This window comes from Microcaecilia unicolor, chromosome 2 (genome assembly GCF_901765095.1).
Source record: "Microcaecilia unicolor chromosome 2, aMicUni1.1, whole genome shotgun sequence".
Lineage (NCBI taxonomy): Eukaryota > Metazoa > Chordata > Amphibia > Gymnophiona > Siphonopidae > Microcaecilia > Microcaecilia unicolor.
This window is the reverse complement of record NC_044032.1, coordinates 132,784,305-132,810,490: the sequence shown is the minus strand read 5'-3', so window position 1 is coordinate 132,810,490 and position 26,186 is coordinate 132,784,305. Positions and strand designations below refer to the sequence as shown.

Here is a 26,186-nt window from a genome sequence, read left to right as displayed (position 1 = left end):
CCAGATTGTAGTGGGTCAAGAATAGCATGTGAGGAGAGAAACTCAAGGCAGCGGCGGTGAACAGCACGCTCAAGTAATTTGGAGAGAAAGGAAGGAGGGAGATGGGTCGGTAATTAGAGGGACAAGTAGGGTCGAGTGAAGGCTTCTTAAGGAGAGGTGTGACCACTGCATGTTTAAAGGCAGCAGGGACAGTCGCAGTGGAAAGTGAGAGGTTGAGAATGTGACAGATGAAAGGAATAAGAGCAGGAGAGATGGCATTAAGAAGGTGGGTGGGAATGGGATCAGAGGAACAGGTGGTACATTTTGAGGAAGAAAGGAGAAGTGTAGTTTCCTCAATAGTAACTTCAGGAAAGGAGGAAAGGGAATGAGGGGAAGGAGAGAGAGGGGAACAGACTAGTGGATGGAGAGGTGGTGAGGTAGAGAAAGCAAGGTTTATCTTTTGAACCTTGTTGTGAAAGAATTCAGCAAGGGTCTGAGGAGATAATGAAGGGGGAGTTGGGGGAGGGGGCACCTTGAGGAGAGAGTTCAATGTGGTGAAGAGAAGTCGAGGATTAGAGCCAAGAGAGTTGGTTAGTTGGATATAATAATCCTGTTTGGCACGTAAAAGAGCAGATTGGAAGGCGGTCAGCATGAACTTAAAGTGTAAGAAATCAGCAAGGGCCCGAGATTTCCGCCAGAGGCGTTCGGCGGAGCGGGTACAGGAATGTAGGTAGCGGATATTAGAAGTCAGCCAAGGTTGGGGTTTTGTACGCCTTACAGGGCAGGTCATCAAAGGTGCAAGAGTGTCTAAGGCAGAGGATAGAGTATTGTTGTAAGAAGAAACAGCCTCGTTGACAGACATGGATGGTGCCACAGTAGAGAGGAGGTTTGAAACATGGGAGGATAGAGATGAAGGGTCAATATCGTGAAGATTCCTAGATAAATTAGATAAGATAGGACGGGACTGGGAGGGAGGAGATTTAAGTGTGAAAGTTATAAGATGGTGATCAGAGGAGGGAAGATCAGAGGCAAGGAAACTAGAGGGTGAACAGTTGGAGGAGAAGATGAGATCAAGACAGTGACCATTTTGATGAGTGGGGGAGGTGGAGCATAGTTGGAGATTAAAGGAGGACGTTAAAGCGAGTAACTTGGAAATATAAGAGTTGGAAGGATCATTAGCAGGAATATTAAAGTCACCAAGGATGAGAGAGGGGGAGGAAGGATCATGGAAGAAGGCAAGCCAGGCGTCAAAGTCACTGAGAAAGGATGAAAGGGACTTATCAGGGGGATGATAAATGACCGCTATTCGAAGAGGCAGAGGAGAGAAAAGGCGGATAGAGTGGACTTCAAAGGAGGAAAAACAGTGAGATTGAGGTGGAAGAAGGGGTTGAAATCTGGAGGAGGGAGAGAGAAGTAGTCCAACACCGCCCCCACGGCCAGCAGGGCGAGGAGTATGTAAAAATAGATAACCGCCATGGCACAGGGCTGCGACTGAAGCAGAGTCATCAGGGCAGAGCCAGGTTTCTGTTATGGCGAGCAGATGGAGGTGACGCGAGATAAAGAGGTCCTGGATATAGGCGAGTTTGTTACATATAGAGCGGGCATTCCATAGGGCGCAAGAGAAGGGCAGAGAAGAGGAGGGGAGTAGAGAAATAGAGATGAGGTTAGAGAGGTCGCGGTGAGATCTGTAGAGTTGGGACAATAGTTGGTGAGGGGGGCCAGGATTGGGATTGAAGTCACCGGCTGAGAGTAAGAGAAGTAGTAAGAGAGAGCGGAGGAGAGTAGGAGAGGTGTGGCCACGAAGGCGTCGAAGGCGAGAGGTATTTAGGTGGAATGAGGAAGGCAAAATGGACGGAAGAAAGAGGCGGAGATTAAAAGCCAAGAGGGATGAAGAGGGTAGGAGAGAAGGTGAGGTGATGAAGTCGATGGATGGGCAGTGAGTTCCTGTAGCGGAGAGAGGTAGGGGGTGAGGGAAAGATTAGGAAGGGACAGGGCTAGGAAGAGAATGCGAATAGGGGCCATAAATGACTGAGGTACTTTAGCAACTGGGAAGAAGATTAGATGTAAAGAGAAAAATGCCCCTGAGGCCCTGAGTGGATCGGAGTGGACCTGGGTGTCACCCCGGAGAAGGCTGTAAGGATATGCAGATGAGCTGCAAGTCCTCCACAGCACCTGAAAGGCAGCCGGTGGTAGAGCTGGGCACCTCTCAGCTGAGGAAAGGCTTACCAGGGGTTAGGCCGAAGCCAGCATTCCTCCCCCTGAGGGTCGCCTGATCCTAGCCAAAAAGAACCTGGAAACTCTGTGCACTTGGAGCGAGGGCCCTGGGAAGATCAGGGTGGAACTGGAGTCACCCCGGATACAGCTGTGAGGAAATGCAGAAGGGCTGCAAGTCCTCCACAGCACCTGTTGGGCGCTGGGCACCTAGAGCGGAGGCCCTGAGTGGATCGGAGTGGACCTGGGTGTCACCCCAGAGAAGGCTGTAAGGATATGCAGATGAGCTGCAAGTCCTCCACAGCACCTGAAAGGCAGCTGGTGGTAGAGCTGGGCACCTCTCAGCTGAGGAAAGGCTTACCAGGGGTTAGGCCGAAGCCAGCATTCCTCCCCCTGAGGGTCGCCATAAGAGCAAACCTATATACTTAAGGAATGGGCCCCCTTACTATCCACTGATAAAAGCAGCCTTGCTGTTAATGTCTCCCCTCAACTTTGGCATGATGAACTGCATTTGGGACCAAGACCTTAGAAGATGACCTTAAACACCTGAAAAAGAGCACAGCATTTTCAGAGATACTACCTATTCACTGTAAAGGAGAAAAAAAATATTTCTGTGTAGCCAACTTCAATATGTGGCTCAAGACATTGTGCAAATGATGGCTTGCGCCTATCTGTATGTATCTATGAATCTTTATAAAATACGAGCAAAGCAACAGAAATTGTATAAATGGTCATGTGTGAAGGGGGGGAGGAGGTTATTCAAGTGCATCTATATTTAGGTGTCTGGAGGGTGTCTACTTTCCTTTATAGAATACTAGCCTAACCGGGTATATATGTGCCTATAATTTAGGCATGAACACTTATGCCAGCCAAAAAGCTGGTGTAAATGTTATAACTTATAGTATTCTATGAGAGTCCCACTCATAATCTGCCCAGACTAAACCTATGTGTATGTCAACCTGTGAAATATATGCTACGTATGATGTGCATATTTACAGAACAGTGCTTAGACAGATTTTTGACATTTATGCATGTATGCGCACAAATACAGACATATAGGCCACTGTTCTAAACATTTACATGCATAATTGGTGAGAAAATGTTAGCAACTATAATAACTCCTCCCCCCCAAATGTCATAATAAATAAATAAAAGCTGACTTCTACTACCCCAAAGAACTCTAAACTAATTTGTTAAAATGTCCAGGGGTATGGAATCTAACGAGTTACAAGATCCGAGGCAACATGGTTTTACCAAAGGTAAATCATGCCAAACAAATTTGATTCAATTCTTTGACTGGGTGATCAGAGAACTGGATCGAGGACATGCGCTAGATGTAATCTACTTGGATTTCAGCAAAGCCTTTGACACAATTCCTCATAGGAGGCTCTTAAATAAACTTGAAAGGCTGGAGTTAGGACCAAAAGTGGTGAATTGGATTAGAAACTGGTTGATGGACAGACACCAGAGGGTGGTGGTTAATAGAATTCACTCTGAGGAAGGAAAGGTGAGTAGCAGAGTGTGCCAGGGATTGGTGCTGGGGCTGATTCTATTCACTATATTTGTAAGTGACATTGCCGTAGGATTAAAAGCTAAGGTTTGTCTTTTTGCGATGATACCAAGATTTATAATAGAGTGGACACCCCAAATGGAGTGGAAAACATGAAAAGGGATCTGCAAAAGTTAGAAGAATGGTCCAACGTTTGGCAATTATGCAAAGAAGTGCAAAGTGATGCATTTGGGGAGTAGAAACCTAAGAGAGCCATATGTCCTAGCAGGTGAGAGGCTGATATACACAGACGGGGAGAGGGACATTGGGGTGATGGTGTCCGAGGATCTTAAAGTGAAAAAAAAGTTTGCCAAAGCAGTGGCCGTAGGCAGAAGAATGCTAGGCTGCATCAAGAGAGGAGGTGTTGATGCCCCTGTACAAGTCACTGGTTAGGTCCCACCTAGAGTATTGTGTTCAGTTTTGGAGGCCGTATCTTGCTAAGGATATAAAAAGACTAGAAGTGGTCTAGAGGAAGGCAAAAAAAATGATATAAGGTTTGTGCCAAAAGATGTATGAGAAGAAACTGCAAGACCTGAATATGTATAGACTAAGGAAAGAAGGGAAGCTGAGAAGAAAGAATGGACAGGGGAGATATGCTACAGACATTTAAATACTTGAAAGGTATTATTATAGGAACAAATCTCTTCCAGTAAAGGGAAATGGTACAACTAGAGGACATGAACAGAGGTTGCAGGGTGGTAGACAGGAGTAATGACAGGAAATTCTTTTTCACTGGGTGGTCGATGCCTGGAATGCCCTCCCGAGGGAGATGGAAGAGACAAAAACAGTGAAAGGTTGTGGCATGAACACAGAGGAACTCTATTTAGAAAACAGATGGTATAAAACAAAAAATGTAACCCCCCCCCCCCCCAAAAAAAAAAAAAAAAACCTTAAATGGCTGCAGGTGGGTGGATGTGTGAGTGATGCTTGGACAATGAATCTGGCTGTGAAGAACTAAGGCCGGTGCCGGGCAGATTTTATTTTATTTTAGTTACATTTGTACCCCGCGCTTTCCCACTCATCGCAGGCTCAATGCGGCTTACATATTGTATACAGGTACTTATTTGTACCTGGGGCAATGGAGGATTAAGTGACTTGCCCAGAGTCACAAGGAGCTGCCTGTGCCTGAAGTGGGAATCGAACTCAGTTCCTCAGTTCCCCAGGACCAAAGTCCACCACCCTAACCACTAGGCCTCTCCTAGGTCTGTGTTTGTATATGGCAATCCAGTTTAGGATAGGCTGAATGGGCTTCAGTGGCAACTTCAGTAGATGGAACCTACAGTGCTGGGCAGACTTTTACGATCTGGGTCCACAAATGGCAAGACACATTTGCATAGGCTGGAGTGGGCTTTGACGGCAACTCCAGTGGGTGGAACATAAGGCAGAGTCTATGTGCCAGAAATGCCAAAGAAAGACTTGTGATAAAGTACATAATATCACATTCTTTGTTGATTTAATCATGAATTGATAATGAGTGTGCCTGTTGGGCAAACTGGATGGACTATCCAGGTCTTTATCGGTTGTCTTTTTCTATGTTACAAAATACAACCCACTCTGAATGCCCTAGCGGGGGAGAAATATGCCCTATGAAGAACTGTTATGATTTTTTAATCTGTGGATGAATAATATGCAGAGCTGCCAAGTTACCTATTCCAGGAGGGAGATTTTTTGGCTGGTCCTGGATTTCTGCCAATTTCATCAAGATGTATGGGACCTGCAGCACTGATTAGACAGGATCATGGACTACAAATACTACATTGCTTTGGGATTTAAGTTTAAAACCAGGACTGGCCAAAGACTTAGTATCTTCAATGCGTGCCCTCGAGTCCTTGCATTTTAGGAAAGAGTAAGGTAAAATTATGTATAATCATACCTGATAATTTTCTTTCCATTAATCATAGCTGATCAATCCATAGACTGGTGGGTTGTGTCCATCTACCAGCAGGTGGAGATAGAGAGCAAACTTTTGCCTCCCTATATGTGGTCATGTGCTGCCGGAAACTCCTCAGTATGTCGATATCAAAGCTCCATCTGCAGGACTCAGCACTTAGAGAATTACACCCACAAAGGGACACTCTGCCCAGCTCACCACCGCCGAAACGGGGGAGGGGAATTAACCCAGCTCATCCCCACACAAGTGGGGGAGGGGAATTAACCCAGCTCATCCCCACACAAGTGGGGGAGGGGAATCCGTCCAGCTCATCCCCGTGGAGCGGGGGAGGGACACCACACCCGCCGATGCGGGGGGATCTGGCTTATCCTGCAACCGCAACCGCGGGAGGAGCTGACTGACCCTAGCACCGCCGAAGCGGGAGGGGTACAAAACTGCCCTACAACCGCACGAAGCGGGAGGGAGTGCCGGCAGAATTTATGTCTCAATCCAGCCCCGCAAAACGGAGGGGAGAGGAATGCAGCAGCTCACTGTAACACAAACTCGTCTCAACTCTTGAAGAATCCAAGTGAAAAAACTTGAACCCGAAGTCCTCCTGAAGTAACTGAAGACTAAACTTGAACCTGAAATGCAACCAGAATAGAAACCATACAGATATCTGGGCGGGGCTATGGATTGATCAGCTATGATTAATGGAAAGAAAATTATCAGGTATGATTATACATAATTTTACCTTCCATATCATCAAGCTGATCAATCCATAGACTGGTGGGATGTACCGAAGCAGTACTCACCCAGGGCGGGACATAGAAATCCCTGAACTCAACACTGAAGCTCCACACCGGGCCTCCGCCCGTGCCGCCACAGTCAAGCGGTAATGCTTGGAGAATGTATGGGCCGATGCCCAAGTTGCCGCCTTGCATATCTCTTCCAAGGAGACGGACCCGGCCTCTGCCATCGAGGCCGCCTGAGCTCTAGTGGAGTGAGCCTTCAGCTGGATAGGCGGCACCTTCCCCGCGGCCACATAAGCCGCGGCAATGACTTCCTTGACCCATCTTGCCACTGGAGGCTTAGCAGCCTGCAGACCCTTACGTGGACCTGCCAACAGGACAAACAAATGATCCGATTTCCGGAAATCATTGGTCACTTCCAAGTATCTGATGATGACTCGTCTCACATCCAGATATTTAAGAGCAGAGTACTCCTCTGGGTAGTCCTCCCTACGAAAGGAAGGGAGACAGAGCTGCTGATTCACATGGAAGCGAGAAACAATCTTGGGCAGGAAGGAAGGCACTGTGCGAATAGTCACTCCTGCCTAAGTGAACTGCAGAAAAGACTCTCGACCTGAGAGTGCCTGGAGCTCGGAAACTCTTCTGGCTGAAGTGATAGCCACCAAAAAGACTGCTTTCAACGTCGGGTCTTTCAGAGATGCCCTCAACAAGGGTTCAAAAGGCGGCTTCTGTAATGCTCTGAGCACCAGGTTAAAATTCCACGCAGGCACCATTGAGTGCAGAGGAGGGCGCAGGTGCTTACCTCCCTTGAGAAAACGCACCACATCTGGCTACGAAGCCAGGGAAGCACCCTTCAGGCGGCCCCTGAAGCAAGCCAGGGCCGCTACCTGGACTTAAAGGGAACTGAGCGACAGGCCTTTCTCCAGACCTTCTTGCAGGAATGCCAACACTGGAGAAATTGGAGCAGTGAATGAAGAAAATGAGCCTGCTTCGCCACGCTGCAAAGGTACGCCAAACCCTGGCGTAAGCAGTAAAAGTAGAGCGCTTCCTCGCTCTCAGCATAGTGGCGATGACCTTGTCTGAGAAGTCCTTCTTCCTCAGACGCTGCCGCTCAATAGCCAGGCCGTAAGCCCAAAGGGGGAGGGATCCTCCATCACCACGGGACCCTGATGTAACAGACCCTGCTCCACTGGCAGCCCCACCAGGATTATCCGGCCCAGATGCTTTGCCAATCGGTCTAGCACCCTGCCCAACATGGGCCAGGGCGGGAACACATAGAGAAGCTCTTGTGTTGGCCACTGTTAGAGGAGAGCATCTACTCCCAGAGATCGAGGGTCCCGTCCTCTGCTGAAAAAGCGCGGCACTTGGCAACTGGCCGATGACGCCAATAGATCTAGGCTCGGCTGGCCCCAGCGCTTCTTGATATCCAAGAACGCCTGAGCCGATAACTGCCACTCTCCGGGATCCAAGGTATGGCGACTGAGAAGTCCGCCTTGACATTCATGACTCCGGCAATGTGGGCTGCTGACAGCTGCTCTAGGCTCGCTACCGCCCACTGGAACAGATTCATGGCTGCCTTGGCTAGAGGGGCGCTCTTGGTACCTCCCTGGCGGTTGACATAGACCACAGCCGTGGCATTGTCCAACAGGGCCCGTACTGGAGTTCCAGGAGGTTGATAGACCACTTTGCCTCTGCAGGAGACCAGAGCCCCTGCGCTGTCCTTCCCAAGAAGTGGGCTCCCCAGCCCGACAAAGAGGCGTCCGTCGTGACGACAATCCACTCCGGGGTCACCAGAGGCATTCCTGCAGACAACTTGTCTGTCTGCGTCCACCAGCTCAGCGCCTTGCGCACTGCTGGGTCCAAGGGAAGGCGCACAGCATAATCCTCCGACATCGGAGTCCAGCGCAGCAGCAGAGATTGTCGAAGTGGTCTCATATGAGCCCTGGCCCAGGGCACTACATCCATCGTGGCCGACATAGAGCCCAACGGCTGCACATAGTCCCAAGTCCGAATAGGAGAGGCTACTAGGAACTAGTCCACCTGAGCCTGAGCTTGACAATCCAATTGTCTGGCAGGAACACTCTGCCCACTTGGGTGTCGAATCGAACTCCCAGATGCTCCAGGGACTGAGTCGGGCGCAGCTGGCTTTTCTCCCAGTTGATGATCCACCTCAGGGAGCTCGAAGAGCAACCACCCGGTTCACAGCTTTGCCGCACTCTGCATAAGAGGGGCTTGGATCAACCAGACGTCCAGATAAGAATGGACTTGAACTCCTTCCTTCCACAGGAAGGCCGCGATGACCACCATTACTTTGGAGAAGGTCCACGGAGCAGTAGCCAACCCGAACGGGAGGGCTCTGAACTGGAAGTGTCGGCCAGTACTGCAAAACGCAAAAAGCGTTGATGAGGAGGCCAGATGGGAATATGCAAGTACGCGTCCTTGAAGTCCAAGGATGCCAGGAACTCTCCTGCCTTCACTGCCGCTATAACAGAGCGGAGGGTCTCCATGCGAAAGTGCCGAACTTTCAAGGCCCAATGGACCCCTTGAGGTCGAGGATAGGCCGTACAGAACCTCCTTTCTTTGGAATCACAAAGAAAAAGGAGTAACGTCCCTTGCCAGGCTGATTCTCTGGCACCGGAACGACCGCCCCCAGGCGGAACAGATTGTCCAAGGTCTGCTGCACTGCCACAGCTTTGACCGGAGACTTGCAGGGAGAGAGTACAAACCCGTCTTTTAAGGGTCGGCAGAACTCTAGCTTGTAGCCGTCTCTGATGACTTCCAGCACTCAAGCGTCTGAAGTTATTGTGGTCCACTCGCCCATAAACGAGGACAGCCGTCCTTCAATCTGCACTGAGGCGTGGACCAAGGCCCCGTCATTGGGTACGAGACCCTGGGGGAGGACCGGAGGGAGCACCTCCGGGACGGCGGTCTCTGCGAAAGGAATGCTGCTTGGGGGAGAAGTTCCTCTTGAAGGAAGAGAGGGCAGAGGAGCCCGACCTGCCCGGGCGGTACCGACGGGCTTCCTGAGCCCGTCCTCTGGAGGTACCAGGGCGAGTACTAGCCCGAGCCCTGACCTCTGGTAACTTCTTGCCCTTAGACGTGCCGAGATCGGTCACGATTTTGTCCAACTCGACCCCAAAGAGCAGCTTGCCTTTAAAAGGCAATCTAGCCAGGCGGGATTTAGAGGCATGGTCAGCAGACCAATGTTTCAGCCAAAGCCACCGCCGCGCAGAGATTGTCTGAGCCATGCCTTTAGCTGAGGCTCTCAAGACATCATACAGCAAGTCTGCCAAATAGGCTAAGCCCGATTCCAGGGCCGGCCAAACAGCCCTCAAGGAATGATCCGAGGGGGAAGCCCGCTGCACCATAGTCAGGCACGCCCTGGCCACATAGGAGCCGCAAACTGAGGCCTGCAAACTTAAAGCAGCCGCCTCAAAGGACGACCTTAAGGCCGCCTCCAATCCTCTGTCTTGGGCGTCCTTTAGGGCCGTGCCACCTTCCACTGGTAACGCCGTTTTCTTAGTCACCGCAGTGATTAAAGAATTCACGGTAGGCCACAGAAAGGCCTCACGTTCACCTTCAGGCAAAGGATAGCGGCGGGACATAGCCCTAGCCACTTTAAGGCTCGCTTCCGGGACATCCCATTGAGCCGAAATTAAGGAGTGCATGGCATCATGCATGTGGAAGGTTCTAGGCGGGCGCTTCGTCCCCAGCATAATGGCGGAGCCCACAGGGGCTGAGGGAGAGACGTCCTCCGGAGAGGAAATCTTCAAAATGCCCATGGCCTGCACTAACAGGTTGGGCAAATCCTCTGAGCTAAAGAGCCGCTGCAGAGGGGTCATCCGCTCCATCCGAGCGGGGATCCGTCTCCTCCAAGGAATCCGCAAAGGACCGTTGGGAGACCTCAGACACGCTGCCCTCATCTACATCGGAGGAGACAAAGTCCTCCAAGGCCTGGGATTCAACCCGAGGGTGTTTACCTCTGGGAACCTCAACCTCTTTACCAGACGAGGGAGCAGGGGCAGCGTTTTGCATGAGGAAAGCCTGATGCAGCAGCAAAACAAACTCGGGGGAGAAACCCCCCAGACTGTGCACTTCCGCAGCCTGGGCAACAGCCCTAGACGCACCCTCAACCGGCGCTCGCAAGAGCGGGGGAGAGACATGCTGCGCATCCAAAATGGCGTCCGGCGCGACACTCCGCGAAGGAGCCGCGCGGGAAGAACGGCGCTTAACTTTAGCCGCTTTGTGCCGTCGCCCAAATTAAGGGCGTTCATGGCATTAATGTCTCCAACCTCAAGGGCGGCCCACGAAGAAGCCGTTCGAGCCGCGTGGCCGGCCAAGATGGCGGAGGCGAGGAGCGGGGGATGGGCGTTTATGGCGGGAAAAACCGCCACGCCGGAGGAAGGACCGGGACATTCATCGGTCACAAAACTGTCACCCAACAAGGGCGAATCAGGCTGTAAGACCCCCGCATCCCCTCTAGAAGCGCTCAAGCGATCCGGGGAGCGACCCTTTGCGCCCTCGCCCTCCGACGCCATATGCCACGAGGAGAAGAATCGGGGAACCCCCTGCCCGCTATAAAAAGGTAAAAATTACCTGCTGTCCGCTCCGAGCTGTAACGAACTGGTGTCCCAGTGAGTAGCTGCAATGAACGTTTAAATAAACGTCGAAATAAACGCCTTTAAGGACGTTTAAAATTTTTTTTTTTTTAAACGGAGCCAGCGGGAGGGGGGAGAAAAGGAGGGACCTGGCACCACCAGGTTTGCACTTGCTCAAAAGAGCCCTCAACCCCAGGCACTCAACAAAACCTAAAAATTAGGCTTGGAGGCCTAGCCAGAGCTGCTGCTGTGTGTGACCACCACCTGCTGAGATAGAGAACATACTGAGGAGTTTCCGGCAGCACATGACCACATATAGGGAGGCAAAAGTTTGCTCTCTATCTCCACCTGCTGGTAGATGGACACAACCCACCAGTCTATGGATTGATCAGCTTGATGATATGGAAACAAATGATTCATGTCTACCCATTTCACTCCACTCAATATCACATCTCACCTCAGCCAACTCTTCTCCAAGCTGAAGAGTCCTAATCTCTTTAGTCATTCCTCATAGGGAAGTCGTCCCATCCCTTTTATCATTTTTGTCACCCTTCTCTGTACCTTTTCTAATTCCACTATCAAATACCTCTTACACATATCTTTAGATGTTACAACTGGTGACTCAGGCAAATTAATAAGATGCAAATTACAGCTCCTGATGTTACTCTCTAAATTTTCAACCTTATATTGGAAAGCAGTAATATCCTTTACCACAGTGGCATTTAAAGCTTGAATATTTTGAATCATATCTCCCTGATCCACAATCTGCTTCTCCATCTGAGACAATTTATGCTTTAAAGTCTTAATCTTAGAATAGTGAGCTTGAATCTTAGTTTTTAAAGTTTGTGGTACACTGATTCCATAGTTTGAATTGCTTCCCAGACATGGCAAGAGAAACAGAGATGGAGGTCTAGCTGTCTGCTCACCACTATCAATGGCAGCTTCCAAAGAAGCCCCTGCTAAAGAGCCACAAACTCTTCACTCACAGTCGGGACAAAAAGTGGGTGACAGTGGGTTGGATGAGAATGGGGAAAAGAGCATTGAGTGGGTGGATGGGGATGAGTATGCCTTGTAGTGCTATAGAAATGATAAGTAGATAGAATGGGAGAAAGAGCATCATGTAAATGAGGGGGTAAGAATGGTTGAAAAGCATCAAGTGGGTAAGTGGGTAGTCTCTAGTAGGAGGAGGATGTCTCTAGTAAAGGGAAGGTACAAGAAAAAGGAGGGAACAAAAATGGGTGGGAAGAACCTCTATAGAGAGATGGAGAGGGAGGGGAAGGAGTTCAACATAGTAAGGGGTCCTTTTACTAAAGCCCACCGAAAAGTGGCCTGCGCTGGTGTAGACACGTGTATTGGAAACTCATAAGTCCAGTTTTTCAGCGCATCTGCAAAAAAGGCCTCTTTTTTTGGCCAAAAATGAATTTGCGGCAAAATAAAAATTGGCATGCATCCATTATGGGCCTGAGACCTTACTGCCACGCATTCACCTAGTGGTAAAGTCTCACACGTTAACCGGGTGGTAATGGTCTATGCGCATACAATGCCTGGCTACTGGGCTGTAGTTCAAAATTGATGCACGGAGGTGCCCACACAGCTTAGTAAAAGGGCCCCTAAAAGAAGCATCTCTGGAGGGGGGAGTGTACAGGAGACAGGGACAATGGGAGAGACAGGGAGGAGGCGAGAAGTGAGAAAGTGATGGTGTGGGGTGATGAGATGGTGTAAAGGAGGGGTGTAAGGAGGGGTGTAAAGAGGGGCGGTGAGATGGTACAGTGCTGCATATGCTTAGTATCGCTATAGAAATGGTAATTAGTAAAGGATACGAATAGACCACACAGGACTGTGCGCCACCATTTTTCAAGATGGCAACACTGCAGGCAGGAGCAAATGGGTATCATTCCTGCCTCTTAAGCTATGTATCTTGGGGGAGAAGGTGCCTGGGGGAGGGGTCAAAGGGGTAGCACTAGACACCCTAAAAGTTTTTTTTACAATCAGGGCAGAGGAAGGGGTGCGTTAGGAAAGATTTTTTTTTTTACTGTTGGGGTTGGAGTGGGTAAGTGGGGAGGAGGGGGTGTACTAGATACTAGGGGAATATTTTCTAAATATTGGGCTAGGGGAGAGTAGTCAAGTCAGGTCGAGTTGGGGTGCCAGTGCAGAAAGATATTGTGGCAGGGGGGTCCGGTTTGGATTGATGCTGTTGATTAATTTTGGTGTATTTTGTGTTATGATATTTGAATTGATATATTTTTTTTGTATTAGTAGTTAACATGTAGAATTTCTGTGGTGTAGGGGAATGGCCGTTCTGGACCCTGTCAAGTAAATGGAGGGGTAGGTGGAGGGATAGTGAGAGGGTTCTGGTGAATATTCCTTTGACGAGTGGACTGGAATTACTTTCTGCTGATTTTTTGAAAGTTGCTTTAATCAATGACTGATCAGTGAGAAATAAAGAGATATTGATAAGGGATTTGATTCAGAAGTACGATTTGTATATTTTGGGTGTCAGAATATTGGTTTGAGATATCGGATGTAGTTCTGGCAAATCAATGCTATCCTATGGGTTTTAAGAGGGGTTGGGGTTGTAGATCTTGTAGGAGAGGGAAGGGGTGATTTTAATTTAAAGAGAGGAATTGAAATTGATTAAGATGTTTGAAAATGATTGTGAGGGTGCAGATCTGTTGTTGAGTGGATCATTGTATTCTGTGTGTTTGATTTATTGATCACCGCCGATATTTTGGTGTGGATTGTTCCTCTCTATTGGTGACACTGCTGGAGCTTTCTGTGGATTTGTCGAACTTGTAATTTTGGGAGATTTTAATCTTCCAATTTCTCCTTGTGAGATTGTGACACATGTTTTGTTTGATACCATGGCTGTGCTATCTTTTGAGCAAATTGTGCGACAAGCAACTCATCAGGGTGGGCATATTATGGATCTGGTATTTTTGTATTCTTTGTGAGCTGCAGAAGTGCAGGTAGTTGTTAACATAATGGTTGGACAGATAATTTTTTCATTGAATTAAAACTACCACTAAGGAAGGAATTGGGTGGGAAGTCCTTAGGTGTTAGGATGGTGCGCCCATGGGTTGATAATGCTTTATTATGGGATGTTTGGGCCCCATTATTGGGGAATATCTCAGTGTTGGATAAAGAGGTTTTGGATGAGCATTGGGATAGGACCCTGGGACAGGCATTGAATCAGGTTGCTCTGATGAAGATTGTGAAAGATCACCCTGTGGGAGGAAAGGTAGATTTTGGGGTGCCCCCTGGTATGAAGCAGTTAAGACGGGTATTGCGAAAAATAAGAGCGTGAATAAAGGCGAACATGTGACCTGGATATTAGGGGTTCCTACTTGTTAAAATTACAAGAATATACTGCTGTTGTGAAAAATACTAAGGAAAAGTATTATCAAGAAAGTATTAAGGAATCATTAAATTGTCCTAAAGAATTGTTTTCTATTGCTTGTTACGCATGATAGTGCTATTAATAGTTGTATTTCTCCTTTTCTACCAGATGAGCATGCAAGATATTTTAGTCAGAAGCTTCAGAATGTGGTATCATTTACTGGAGATAGGGATTTGGAGAGCTCATCATGGGATGAGGGTAAAAATGGAGAGAGTTTTTACCAGTAGAAAGTAGGGCGATGACATAGTTTTGGAATAAATGTCGTCCTACGGGGGCAGAGGGTGATGTTTGTTCACCAGTGTTGTTAAGAACGTTAGGAGAAGTGCTTGTTCTGCTATTATTTCTGATGAGCTTAAATTATCAACTGTATGCCCTGTGGTAAAAGATTATAAGGTAGGTTGTACTGAATTAGCTAATTATCGGCCGATTTCTTCTCTGCCAGTTCTTGATAAATTGTTGAAACAGTCTGTTTATTTGCAATTGGATGATTTTCTGACAAGGAAAAATTTGTTGGATGAGAATCAATATGGGTTCTGTAGAGTGCATAGCACCAAGGTGCTAATAGCTGCAACTGTGGATGAGGTACGTTTGGTTTTGGATAATCTTGAAAGTTATTTTTTTGCATTTTTGGATATATCAGCAGCATTTGATACTATTGATTATGAAATTTTGGTGCAGCGCCTTGGTGCTTGTGGTCTACAGGGAACAGTGTTATTGTGGTTTCAATCGCACTTGCAGGGAAGGAAGCAAAGGGTGGCTGTGGGATATAAATTATCTGAATTGTACTCTTTTGAACTGGGAGTGTCCCAGGGCTCTGTGTTGTCAGCAGTGCTTTTTAACATCTATTTGAGGCCTTTGAGACATTTGCTGTGGGCGTTGGGGGTCTTGTTATGCATATATGTGGATGATATCATTTTTTGGAGTTTGCATAATATGATCCAGAAAATGCAGTGTGTGTTTGATGAAGTGTTGCTGTGGTTGCAATGAAATTGATTAAAGTTGAATGTGAATAAAACTGAGTTGCTTTTTTGTGAGTGCTGATGCCTCTTTTGTTTTTCTGGAGTTTGTTACCTTGTCAGGCATTTCTGTAAGAGTGTCGACTCAGGTATGGACTCGGGGTGGGGGGTTTGTTTGATGCTGTTTTTTCTTTTAGCACCTGATTTATGCTTCATTTTTAAAATTACATCTTTTGAGTCGGTTACACCATTTGCTTCAAGCAGTGGATTTTGTGAGGGTGGTGGAGGCTATGGTGTTAACTGGCCTGGATTATTGTAACATTGTATATTTGTGACCTTGTTTACTAAGGTGTGCTAGAATTAGCATGTGCTAAACACTAAAGACCCTCATATATTCCTATGGGTGTCTCTAGTGTTAGCACACGCTAAAAACGCTAGTGCGCCTATAGCACGACTTAGTAAACAGGGCCCTTGGGGTTACCAGGGACTTGAATTCATTCTTTACAAATTGTTCATAATTCAACTTACTTAAAGTGATTGAGATGGCTGCCGGTTGAATTAGGGTAAAATTTAAATTGCTACTGTTGTTCATCATGTTTTGTTTCATTATACTGCTGCATATCTGAAGATGTTATTCATCGTTATGTTCCGAATAGACATTTGTGGTCTCTGAATGCTAGAAATTTAGTTGTGCCTCCAATAAATCAATTTTGTCTGGATGTGATTAGAAAAGGAACCTTTTCTACTGTTGGACTGAAACATGAATTCCATTTGTGTCTGGCTTTTTATGCTACTATTGATACTTTGTATTTTCTTGACTGTTCACTTCTGAACTGTGGCTTGGGCTGGATTTTGAAATTTTTATGCTTGTTTTGTTTTATATGTTTTTGAATTTGTCTGTGATTATATTATTGTACCTCGTCCTGAATAAGGGTGGATTATAAATAATAAATCTAAATCTAATCTATCAAAGGAAAAATTCCTATGAGTGTTCCCTTTGAAAATCCTACCTGCAAAGTGCACAGATACTCAAGTACCCACTGACTTTGTGTCTGCTATTTGTGCATGTTCGATATGGAGATAAAAGCATGTCAGAAGGCTTTGAAGTATAAATCTGTGCAAAATAAATTCGCTTTCCCACCCTCTGATCCCAGAAACTTTCCTTTTCCCTGCAGTTAAAAATATACATGCCAAAACTGGGCAATTTTCAGAAGCCGATTTTACATCCGTAAACATGGTTACGTATACAAAATGGTTTGAAACTTGCCTTCATTATGTTTATTTATTTATTTATAACATTTGTATCCCACATTTTCCCACATATTAGCAGGCTCAATGTGGCTTACAAAATATCGTAATGGTGAACGCCAAGTACGGTAGGTATCAAACAAATACAATTAGAAAAAAGGTCAGATAAGGTAGGGTAAATGGGTACAATAAGGGTAAGGAAATAAGAAATAAAATGTCCATTGCAATGTATGTATAGATGCATTGTAGAGTTGAGGCATTTAAGTAGAATCAATAGGGTAGGCCTTGCAAAACAGATAGGTCTTTAAAGTTCACTTGAAGTTTTGATGGTCGTGCATCGTTTTCACACTCTTTGGTAATGCATTCCACATTTGCGTACTTAAGTAAGAAAAATTGGATGCACAGGTTGATTTGTATTTGAGTCCAATGCAGCTTGGATAGTGACGGTTCAGATAAGTACGTGATGAACTGATTCTGTTTCTGGCTGGAAGATCTATTAAATCAATCATATATCCTGGGGCATCACCGAAGATTATCTTGTGGACCAGCGAGTAAATTTTGAAAGTAATGCGGTCCTTGATAGGGAGCCAGTGTAGCTTCAATCAAAGAGATTTAGCGCTATCAAATCTTTTTTTGTTGAATATCAGTCTGGCAGCTGTGTTTTGGGCTGTCTGGAGTTTTTTCATAAGCTGTACTTTACAACCCGCATATATTCCATTGCAATAATCTGTGTGGCTCAATACCATTGATTGTGTCAAGTTACGGAATATGTCCCTCGGAAAGTAAGGTCTTATATGTTTAAGTTTCCACATAGAATAAAACATCTTTATCTTATTTATGTTAGCTAATTTACATGCTTTTATTTGGCAAAAACACTAAGTCAAGACTTAAAAAAAACTCACCATAGCAATGATGTCCTCAAGCTTTAAATGGGGTTCATCTTGATCATCCTGACAAAGGGCACTGAAAAACACCAGAATATTACATAATATCAAATATATGTTAGCAAGGATAGTACAGCAGATATGAGTGTATACAAAAGACAAGGCAAGAAGAAACTGTTGGAAGGCTATGAGTGGTAATGCTGATAACCTAGACCAGGACTACTCAATTCTGGCCCTCAAGGTCCACAAGCGTGGCAGATTCTTAGGATATCCACAGTGAATATGCATGAGAGAGATTTGTATACCAAGCATGCAGTGTATGCAAATTTCTCTCATGCATATTCATTGTGGATAGTCTGAAAACCTGGCCTGCCTCTGGATCTCGAGGACCAGAACTGATTAGCTCTGATATAGACAATAAGAACAAAAGAACTGCCATACTGGGGTCAAACCAACAGTGGCCAATCCAGTGGCAGAATCCCAAAATAAAGCAAGAGTCCATGATACTTACCCCTAAGGGATAAGCAGTGATTTTTCCCAGGTGTACCTTAATAAAAGATTATGGATTATTCTTCCAGGAATTTGTCCAAACTTTTTTCAAATTTCAGACTTAATTTAATTTATTTATTAGGATTTATTAACCGCCTCTGTGAACAGACTCACCCAAGGTGGTGTAAAGCAGGTCCAGTTTAACATAAAACTTACAATTTTGTTGACATTGTAACAACAGTAAAATTTCTGTGTGCAATTTTGAGCACCATGTAGAGAATCTTGGGGAGAGTGCAGAACTAATCAAATAATTCTAAATCAGAGAGGGGCCCTAAGGCACGTAGGCACCTATGCACATACAATGAACGCCAAATTAGAACTACCGCCTGACTACAGTGTGCCCTGGTTGGTAATTCTAATTTTTACATGCGTCCGATACACGCAGCAGAAAATATTTTTTATTTTTTACCATGTGGCGCTAACCGGGTGGTAATAGGCAGTGTTCGTGTGCTGGCGATTACTGCCCGGTTAATGCGTGAGAACTTACCGCTAAGTCAATGGGTGGTGGTAATGTCTCAGGCCCAAAATGGACGCGTGCCAATTTTTATTTTGCCTCACGTCCAAAAGGTCCTTTTTGTAGGCACACTGAAAAACTGATCTGTGTGCATTCAATACATGGGCCTACACCAGCGCAGGCCATTTTTCGGTGCGCCTTAGTAAAAGGGCCCCAGAGTGAGCAAGTCTTATGAGGTGGTTCCCCAGAAAGAATAAATTCCACAGCTTGCCTCTGAGCTACCAGTTTATCTCTCAGAAACAATGCCAATTGTGAAGGTTCAAAGAAAATATAGGTTGCATTTTTGTATTTAATCAAACATGTACAAGGAAATTTCAACAGCAATAAAATTTCTAATGCGACCATTCTAGGTCTCATAATCAGAAACTGTTTATGCCATTTCTGAGTCACTTTAGCAAAGGTCAGGAAACATACATACAGACTTTCAAGGTACAAAACAAAGTGTCTCTGTGTTTGAAATATATTTTTAAGAGCCAGTCCGTGTTTGAAATACATTTTTAAGAGCCAGTCCCAATCATAATCCAACGTCATATTCACAATCAAGGTGGCCACCACATCCTTAGATGATTCTATGAAAGCAGTCAAGTTCAAACTATCTCTGATACTGGCGACTTCACTCCCTACCTTCTTTTTAAATGGAGGAACATAAAATACTCTAGATATTTGTGAAGCTTTCAATAAGATAACATTTGAACATTTCCTGTGCTGAGATACCAGAAATACATGGGAAATTTATTGGTCTGATATGAATCGCTTAATTGACAAATTTTCTAAATCACATTATCAATTAGACTCCTGTCTTACTGCTTATATGAGACATGTTTCTCCTTTGTTTAGATTTAAATCTATGATAGGTTGACTATTTCATTAGCACATGACCTTTTCCCCTATTCCTGAGGGGATATTATTTTAACCCTCATACCGAAAAATAAGAAAGAATCTCAGGCTATTGTAAGTAATTATAGACCAGTGGCTTCAATACCATTTTTAGTTAAACTTAAGGAGGCTCTAGTTACCATTCAGTTGGTAAATTATTTAGATAGGTTTAATGTCTTACACCATTCTCAATCAGGGTTTCAGACACATTTTAACACAGAGACATTGCTGTATGCGTCAACATTTGAGTTGAGGGAAAAGGGACTCTTGTTATACAATTTGATCTATCGAGTGCTTTCAGCATGGTTGACCATGATTTATTGTTGAATATCTTGAACAACATTGGAATTACAGAACATGTTTTAAGTTGGTTTAGGGGTTTTCTCATGGCAAAGTCTTATTTGGTTAATTAAGATGGATGGAGCCTATTCAAAGAAATGGAATGCAGTTTACGGAGTTTCTCTGGGTTCTCCACTCTCCCTTGTCCTGTTCAATGTTCTTATGACATCTTTGGGATTTGACTTAGATTTAGCTGGTTTTAGAGTATTCAGGTATGTTGTTGATATTACAATTTTAAATCCAACAACAACAGATGTTGAAGATATGAAATTGCAGATAGAGAAATGTATACTAATGATTTCCACATGGATGGTTAATAACTGCTTAAAACTGAATAGTGAGAAGACCAAGTTTCTCTTGGTCGGTCGTAAGGAAGTTTCTTTAAAGACATGTTCTTTGGTAGTAAATGGTTTAACCTATGAACTGCAATCATCATTTAAAATTTTAGTGGTTTCTATTGATCAAAACAACAAATATGTCTTGCTTTAAAGATGTATTTGTATTAATCTGCACTTTGAATGTTATTACAGATTTGTAACCTATAAAATAATTTTCTAATAAAAAAAATAAATATATTTATTGGGATTTATTAACTGCCTTTATGAAGAGATTCACCCGGCAGTGTATAGTAGGTAAAGTTTAACATCAAAGTTGCAATTTTGTTAACAGCATAACAATAGTAAAATGAACAAATATAGACAGACACAGTGAAAGATGAAAGCAGCAAACTGAAACCTAATAATAGGACTACCACGAAACAGGATAAAAAATACACACATTTAATAGCACTGAAATTCAAATAACATATAATATGATGTAAGCATAATAGCGATGGAAGCACACAATTAGAACATTCAACATTGCTATGATACTAATGCTTTTCTACAGTACAGCTTACCGTATAGCTGAGGGGCCAAATACAGATTTATAGATGGGGACAAGATACGTGGTACAGAGTCAGTTGGGATAAATACAGTTAATCAAGGTATAAGGAACTGGTCTAAGTTACAGTGGGTGTAGCAAGCTAGTCCAGGTGCAGAATGGGTGTATAGTCAGTCACCCTATGTATTGAAGGTTTGGGAGAAGAGCCAGGTTTTTACCTGCTTCCTGAAGTAGAGGTAGTCTTGAGTTATACGTAGTCCCCTCTGGGAGTAAACTCCAGAGAGTGGGGGCTACTCCTGAGAAGGCTCACTGGCGGGTATCACATCGTACAATTTCTTTTGATGAGGGAACAGATAGCGATGATCCATGGAGAGGATCTTAGAGGTCTCAAAGCTGTCTAAAGGGCTAACTTATTCTTTAAGTACTCTGGCCCATTTTGTCTGATGGCCTTGAAAATCAAACACAGAGTAAGGTACTGGTAGCCAGTGTAGTATTTGCAGGAAGGGTATGATGTGGTCATGCTGTTTGCATTCTATATTAGTTGGAGCTGATACAAACTTTTTTTCGTTTGACCAGTGTACAGGGCATTACAAAAGTCTAGTTGTGATGTTATCATGGCATTAAAAAATATATCAATACCCCTAGGAAGTTGGAAAACTAACTTTGTATCTCACCCACCTCAAAGCTTTTTGATGACCTCAAAGCTTTTTGATGTCCCATTAGTTTAATTTCTATTAAGTGATTTCCTGGTTGAAATTTGAAGATTACAGGTGGGTGAGATACAAAGTTATTTTTCAAACTTCCTAGGGGTATTGATATATTTTGATCAAGTTTGAAATTCCCTATCTAGTCTTAGAGGTTTTCTAAATTAAAAAATATATGACTTGGGAAACCTAGGAGAATGGTATTGCAAAGAGATGTTTCAGGCTTATGAATAACCTGAGGAGTGTACAGAAATATTTTACTCAGGAGAAATTTAGGTTATTAGCACAAGCCCTAATCTTGACTACAGTCGATTATTGTAATGTTATATATCCGGAATGTGCAAAACATTCAATCAGAAAATTATGAACTACTCAGAATATGGCCATTTGACTTTTGAGAAAATTTGATAGAGTATTTCCTTATTACGTTCAATTCCACTGGTTACCAGTTGAGGCCTGAATATCTTTTACATTATATGTTGATATAGTAGAACTGGAAAAGGTGCAGCGAAGGGCGACAAAAATGATAGCGGGGATGGGACGACTTCCCTATAAGGAAAGACTAAGGAGGCTAGGGCTTTTCAGCTTGGAGAAGAGACGGATGAGGGGAGACATGATAGAGGTATATAAAATAATGAGTGAAGTGGAACAGGTGAATGTGAAGTGTCTGTTCACGCTTTCTAAAAATACTAGGACTAGGGACCATGTGATGAAACTACAGTGTAGTAAATATAGGAGAAAATTTTTCTTCACCCAAAGCATAATTAAACTCTGGAATTCGTTGCCGGAGAACGTAGTGAAGGCGGTTAACTTGGCAGAGTTTAAAAAGGGGTTGGACGGTTTTCTAAAGGACAAGTCCATAGACCACTACTAAATGGACTTGGGAAAAATCCACAATTTCGGGAATAACTTGTATAAAATGTTTGTACGTTTGGGTAGCTTGCCAGGTGCCCTTGACCTGGATTGGTCACTGTCGGGGACAGGATGCTGGGCTCGATGGACCTTTGGTCTTTTCCCAGTATGGCATTACTTATGTACTTAAAATTATTCAGGGCATTGCTCCAGCATATTTATGCTCACTGATTACAATAGTCTTCAAAATATGATATGCAAAATTATTTGCAATTAGCATTTCCTTTATATAAAGGACTGCCTTCCAAAAATTTTTTTTCTAGTCTTTTTTCTTACCAGGCAGCTACAATTTCGAATTTTTTGACAGCTTTGGGAACAGGATGCAGAAGAGCAGGTCTCGCATATTTTTTATCAATTTCATTCATTACCTTATATTACATTTCTTTTATTCTGTTTCTACCTTTAAAGTTCTAAACAGACAACAGATTAACAAGCCATGCATATCCCAGGAACTACAATGAATTAAAATAACAGTTCAACATTTTGACAGTACATATTTACAAAATAGAAGAGTTTTCACTGCTTTCCTAAAAACTAAGGGCTCCTTTTACGAAGCCAAGGTAGTGATTCCTGGCGCAGCAAATGCTAAGAAGCCCATTCAATTCCTATGGGCTTTGTTGCATTTGCTTCACAAGAACCTCTACTGCGGCTTGGTAAAAGGAGCTCTAAATAATCAGACAATTGTCTTATCTCAAAAGGCAAAGAATTCCAAATTTTGGTTGACTGATATGAAAATGTAAAAGTAAATAATTTCATGAATTTACCACCTTTCTTTTTTTTAAATATTTTTATTGAATCAGAGAGAAAAATACAGTAGAGTGCTATGAGGACACTCCAACAAAACACAGTATAAGTGGCAAAAGAGTGCACACATACATAAGTCAAATTCACAAATTGCACAACAATCTACAAACTTGCCAAGTACAAATCATCTCCTCCTCTAACTCAGTTTTGTGACTTAATCCACCCCTACCATCCCACCCCCCCTCCCACCCTTCCAGAGGGACACTCAAAGAGTGACAGCCTCACCAGAGGTCTCTGACGAGCACAAAGAAACATACCTGCTCCACAGATCACAGTACTGACGATGCCCTACTGAGGTGGAAAATTTAAGAGAAGTGAGCAGCCAGCTTGCCATTTCACCCATAAGGCCGTGCCAGGCAGCCAGCGACCGGGGCGGGGGGGGGGGGGGGGGTCGCCTCCTCCCAGGAATGTAGGATGCATAAGTCACTAGTAATATGAATTTACACTGCGCTGCAGCGAGGCCGTATTTTTCAACAATACTACAGAGTAAGACTATTCAAATGTACAACATAGCTTGCTCTCAATGACCCCCAACGCTCTGGTCCAAAATAAAGACAACGCCAGACACTCCATAAAGGAGTGTAGGAATGTACCCAGGTGCCCCCCACACTTAACACGTATGTCATCCTCCCACAGCCCCATGGCTTTCCCTTTCTGTTTAGTAGTATGCACACTGTGTAATACCCGAAACTGAATGTCCTGCAATGCCGCATTAGGGGTCATGGAGTGCACATTCTCGAATGCAATCCCCCGCTGTGCCTCTGATATGCATTCTGCAAAGTCCTGACTCCATTCCCCTTACCACCTTTCAAACTGGGAAAATGCAGGAGCCATTACATAAGGAGCTCTTTTCATATTTGTAAGGAATACATAAAAGCCAATGCCTATGCATATAAGAGGGCACTCCCCCCTTCCAAATTTTGAATATCGTACTACACAATTTAAATAATACTCTGGCTTTGACTGGTTACCAATGCAATGGCATAAGCAGTGGAGAAATTCTGTCATTCTTATTCAGGGAATAAATCAGCCACATTACAGTATTCCGTACCATCTGTAATTTCTTACATAGAGAATCCATGATTCCTAAATACACAATATTGCAATAGTCTAGTGTGACAGCAGTACAACTTGCACCACCAATCTAAACAGATCAGACTTCATATAGTTTTGGAATCTTCCTTAATTTCTGTAAAATCAAAAACAATTTCTTTACTAACAGATCTATTTGAGGCTCTATCGACATATCACTATCTATTGTTACTTCCAAAATTGTCACTGTTGGTTCAAAAACATAAGGAATACCAACAATTAAAAGAAGTTGATCTAAATGTATACTATGTTTGACTCCCACTAATAGACATTTAGGGCTCGATATTCAGACTGCAGGAGTTAGCTCAGCTAACTCCTGCAGTTGGTGCTGAGCCCAGATATTAAATGCCAGGTCATATCTGGTGACCGGCACTGAATATCCAGTTTATTTAAGCCGATATTCAACACTGATATTCATGCGGCCAACTATGGCTGCCAAACTGATACTGAAAATCGGGAGATAGCTGGTTATATCGAATGATATAACCGGCTATCTGTGAATTTTCCATGTGTCATGGCTGGCCATTTCCCACTGAAAATTCACGGATAGACGGTTATGTGGCATTTAATCAACCAGGTGCCAATCCTGGCCAGTTAAATGCTTTTGAATAAGGGGGGGGGGGGGGGTAGCCTTTTCCTTATTTAACTTCAAAAATGTGTATCATCCAAACATCTATTAAAGCAACATTTGTGCAACATATACTTAACATCTTCCACCACAGAATAAACAGGGATTGTGACAATAATATCGTCCATGTAATTAAAAGCCTGGAACCCAGAAGTCTCTAAAACTAGTCCCAGCTGAGTACATTACATTACATAAAATAGGGTAAAAGGAGGAACTCTGTGGCACTCCACATGAAAGTGCTGAGTTGAAGATAACTCTCTAGCCATCTTAACCTTATCTAATCTCTTAGAAAGAAAACCCTGAAACCAATTCCACAGATTCCCAATAATCCCAATTTCATTCACCTTATCTCCAGCGCCAAGGAAAGCAAACAGAAATGCTTTACCTTAATATGTTAGTTGTTGCTTTTCTTTCTTGGGGTAGAAGGTCAGGATCTCGCAAAACTTCTTCTAGTAAATTGACAACATTCATTTTCATCTCATTATTTAACTCAAAATCCTACAAAAGAAGAGCATTACAAATCAATTTACATTGCATTTTTTTCTTGATTTTTCCTCATGGAATAAAAAGTAGCAGAACAAAGATCAACCTTATTTCTACTATGGAATGTCTTAAAATTTCCATGAAAACAAAATTATAATTTCTTTCCCTGCAGAATATTTCAAAAATGTACAGGTACATATCATCATTCAATGCAGCCCATGCATACAGATTAATCATTTTACCTATATGAGGGCAGTTGTCAAAGTCAGTAAAAGAGTAAGTTGTCATTTAAAATACGCAGGGCTGGCTCAACAAATCCAACAACTCGTTGATGCAAGGTAATAGGTAAGTATCTTTCATCATAATGTTGTTCAATTTGCGGTAGTCGATGCAAAATCATATGGACCCATTCTTTTCCCTAATAATGACTGCTGGAGATGCTCGTGGACTAATGCTGGGCTCCAGAAAGCCTTGAATGACTAAATCTTGAACATGCTTCTTAAATTCATTGTACAAGTGCAGTGCCATCTGTCTACACTCTTGTTTAATGTTGAGGTGTCCCGATGTTGATGGTGTGATAGATCCAATTAGTCTAACTGATATCATTGCTGTCCTTACAGAAGACATGGTGGTGCCTGTGTAGGAGCAGCTTGAGTTCATGACTTTGCTCTGCCGTCAACCCAGCCCAGTCAATCTTCACTGCCAGCGTCCAGGCAAACTCCTCAGGGTCCTCATTCTTCACATCAACTTGACATTTTCTCATTACTGCCGTGCTTTGCTTTCCAGCTGAAGCTGAACTGGAGAGATGCTAGAACCTTCTCTAGCTGAAAGAACTCATTTTCATTCTGGGCCTTAGCTTGACCTGCCACAACCCCGAATTTAGAAATCACATGGCTGTCTCCATCCCAGTTACCACTCCCGGGGTTTCCACATGCTCCCGCAAACTGGTGCAGCTGGCC

General features: G+C 44.1%; 1 protein-coding gene across 1 annotated transcript in view; it reads right to left on the bottom strand.

The window, feature by feature from the left end:
* RASGRF2 (Ras protein specific guanine nucleotide releasing factor 2) overlaps positions 1–26,186 on the bottom strand; it is an 839,627-nt gene that overhangs the window by 100,305 nt on the left and 713,136 nt on the right. Inside the window, exons 19-20 of the mRNA XM_030193334.1 lie at positions 25,130–25,242; positions 17,463–17,523 (exon numbers count right to left, since the gene is read on the bottom strand). Of these exons, the coding sequence (XP_030049194.1) occupies positions 17,463–17,523; positions 25,130–25,242 (174 nt within the window). The remainder of the gene's footprint in view (positions 1–17,462; positions 17,524–25,129; positions 25,243–26,186) is intronic.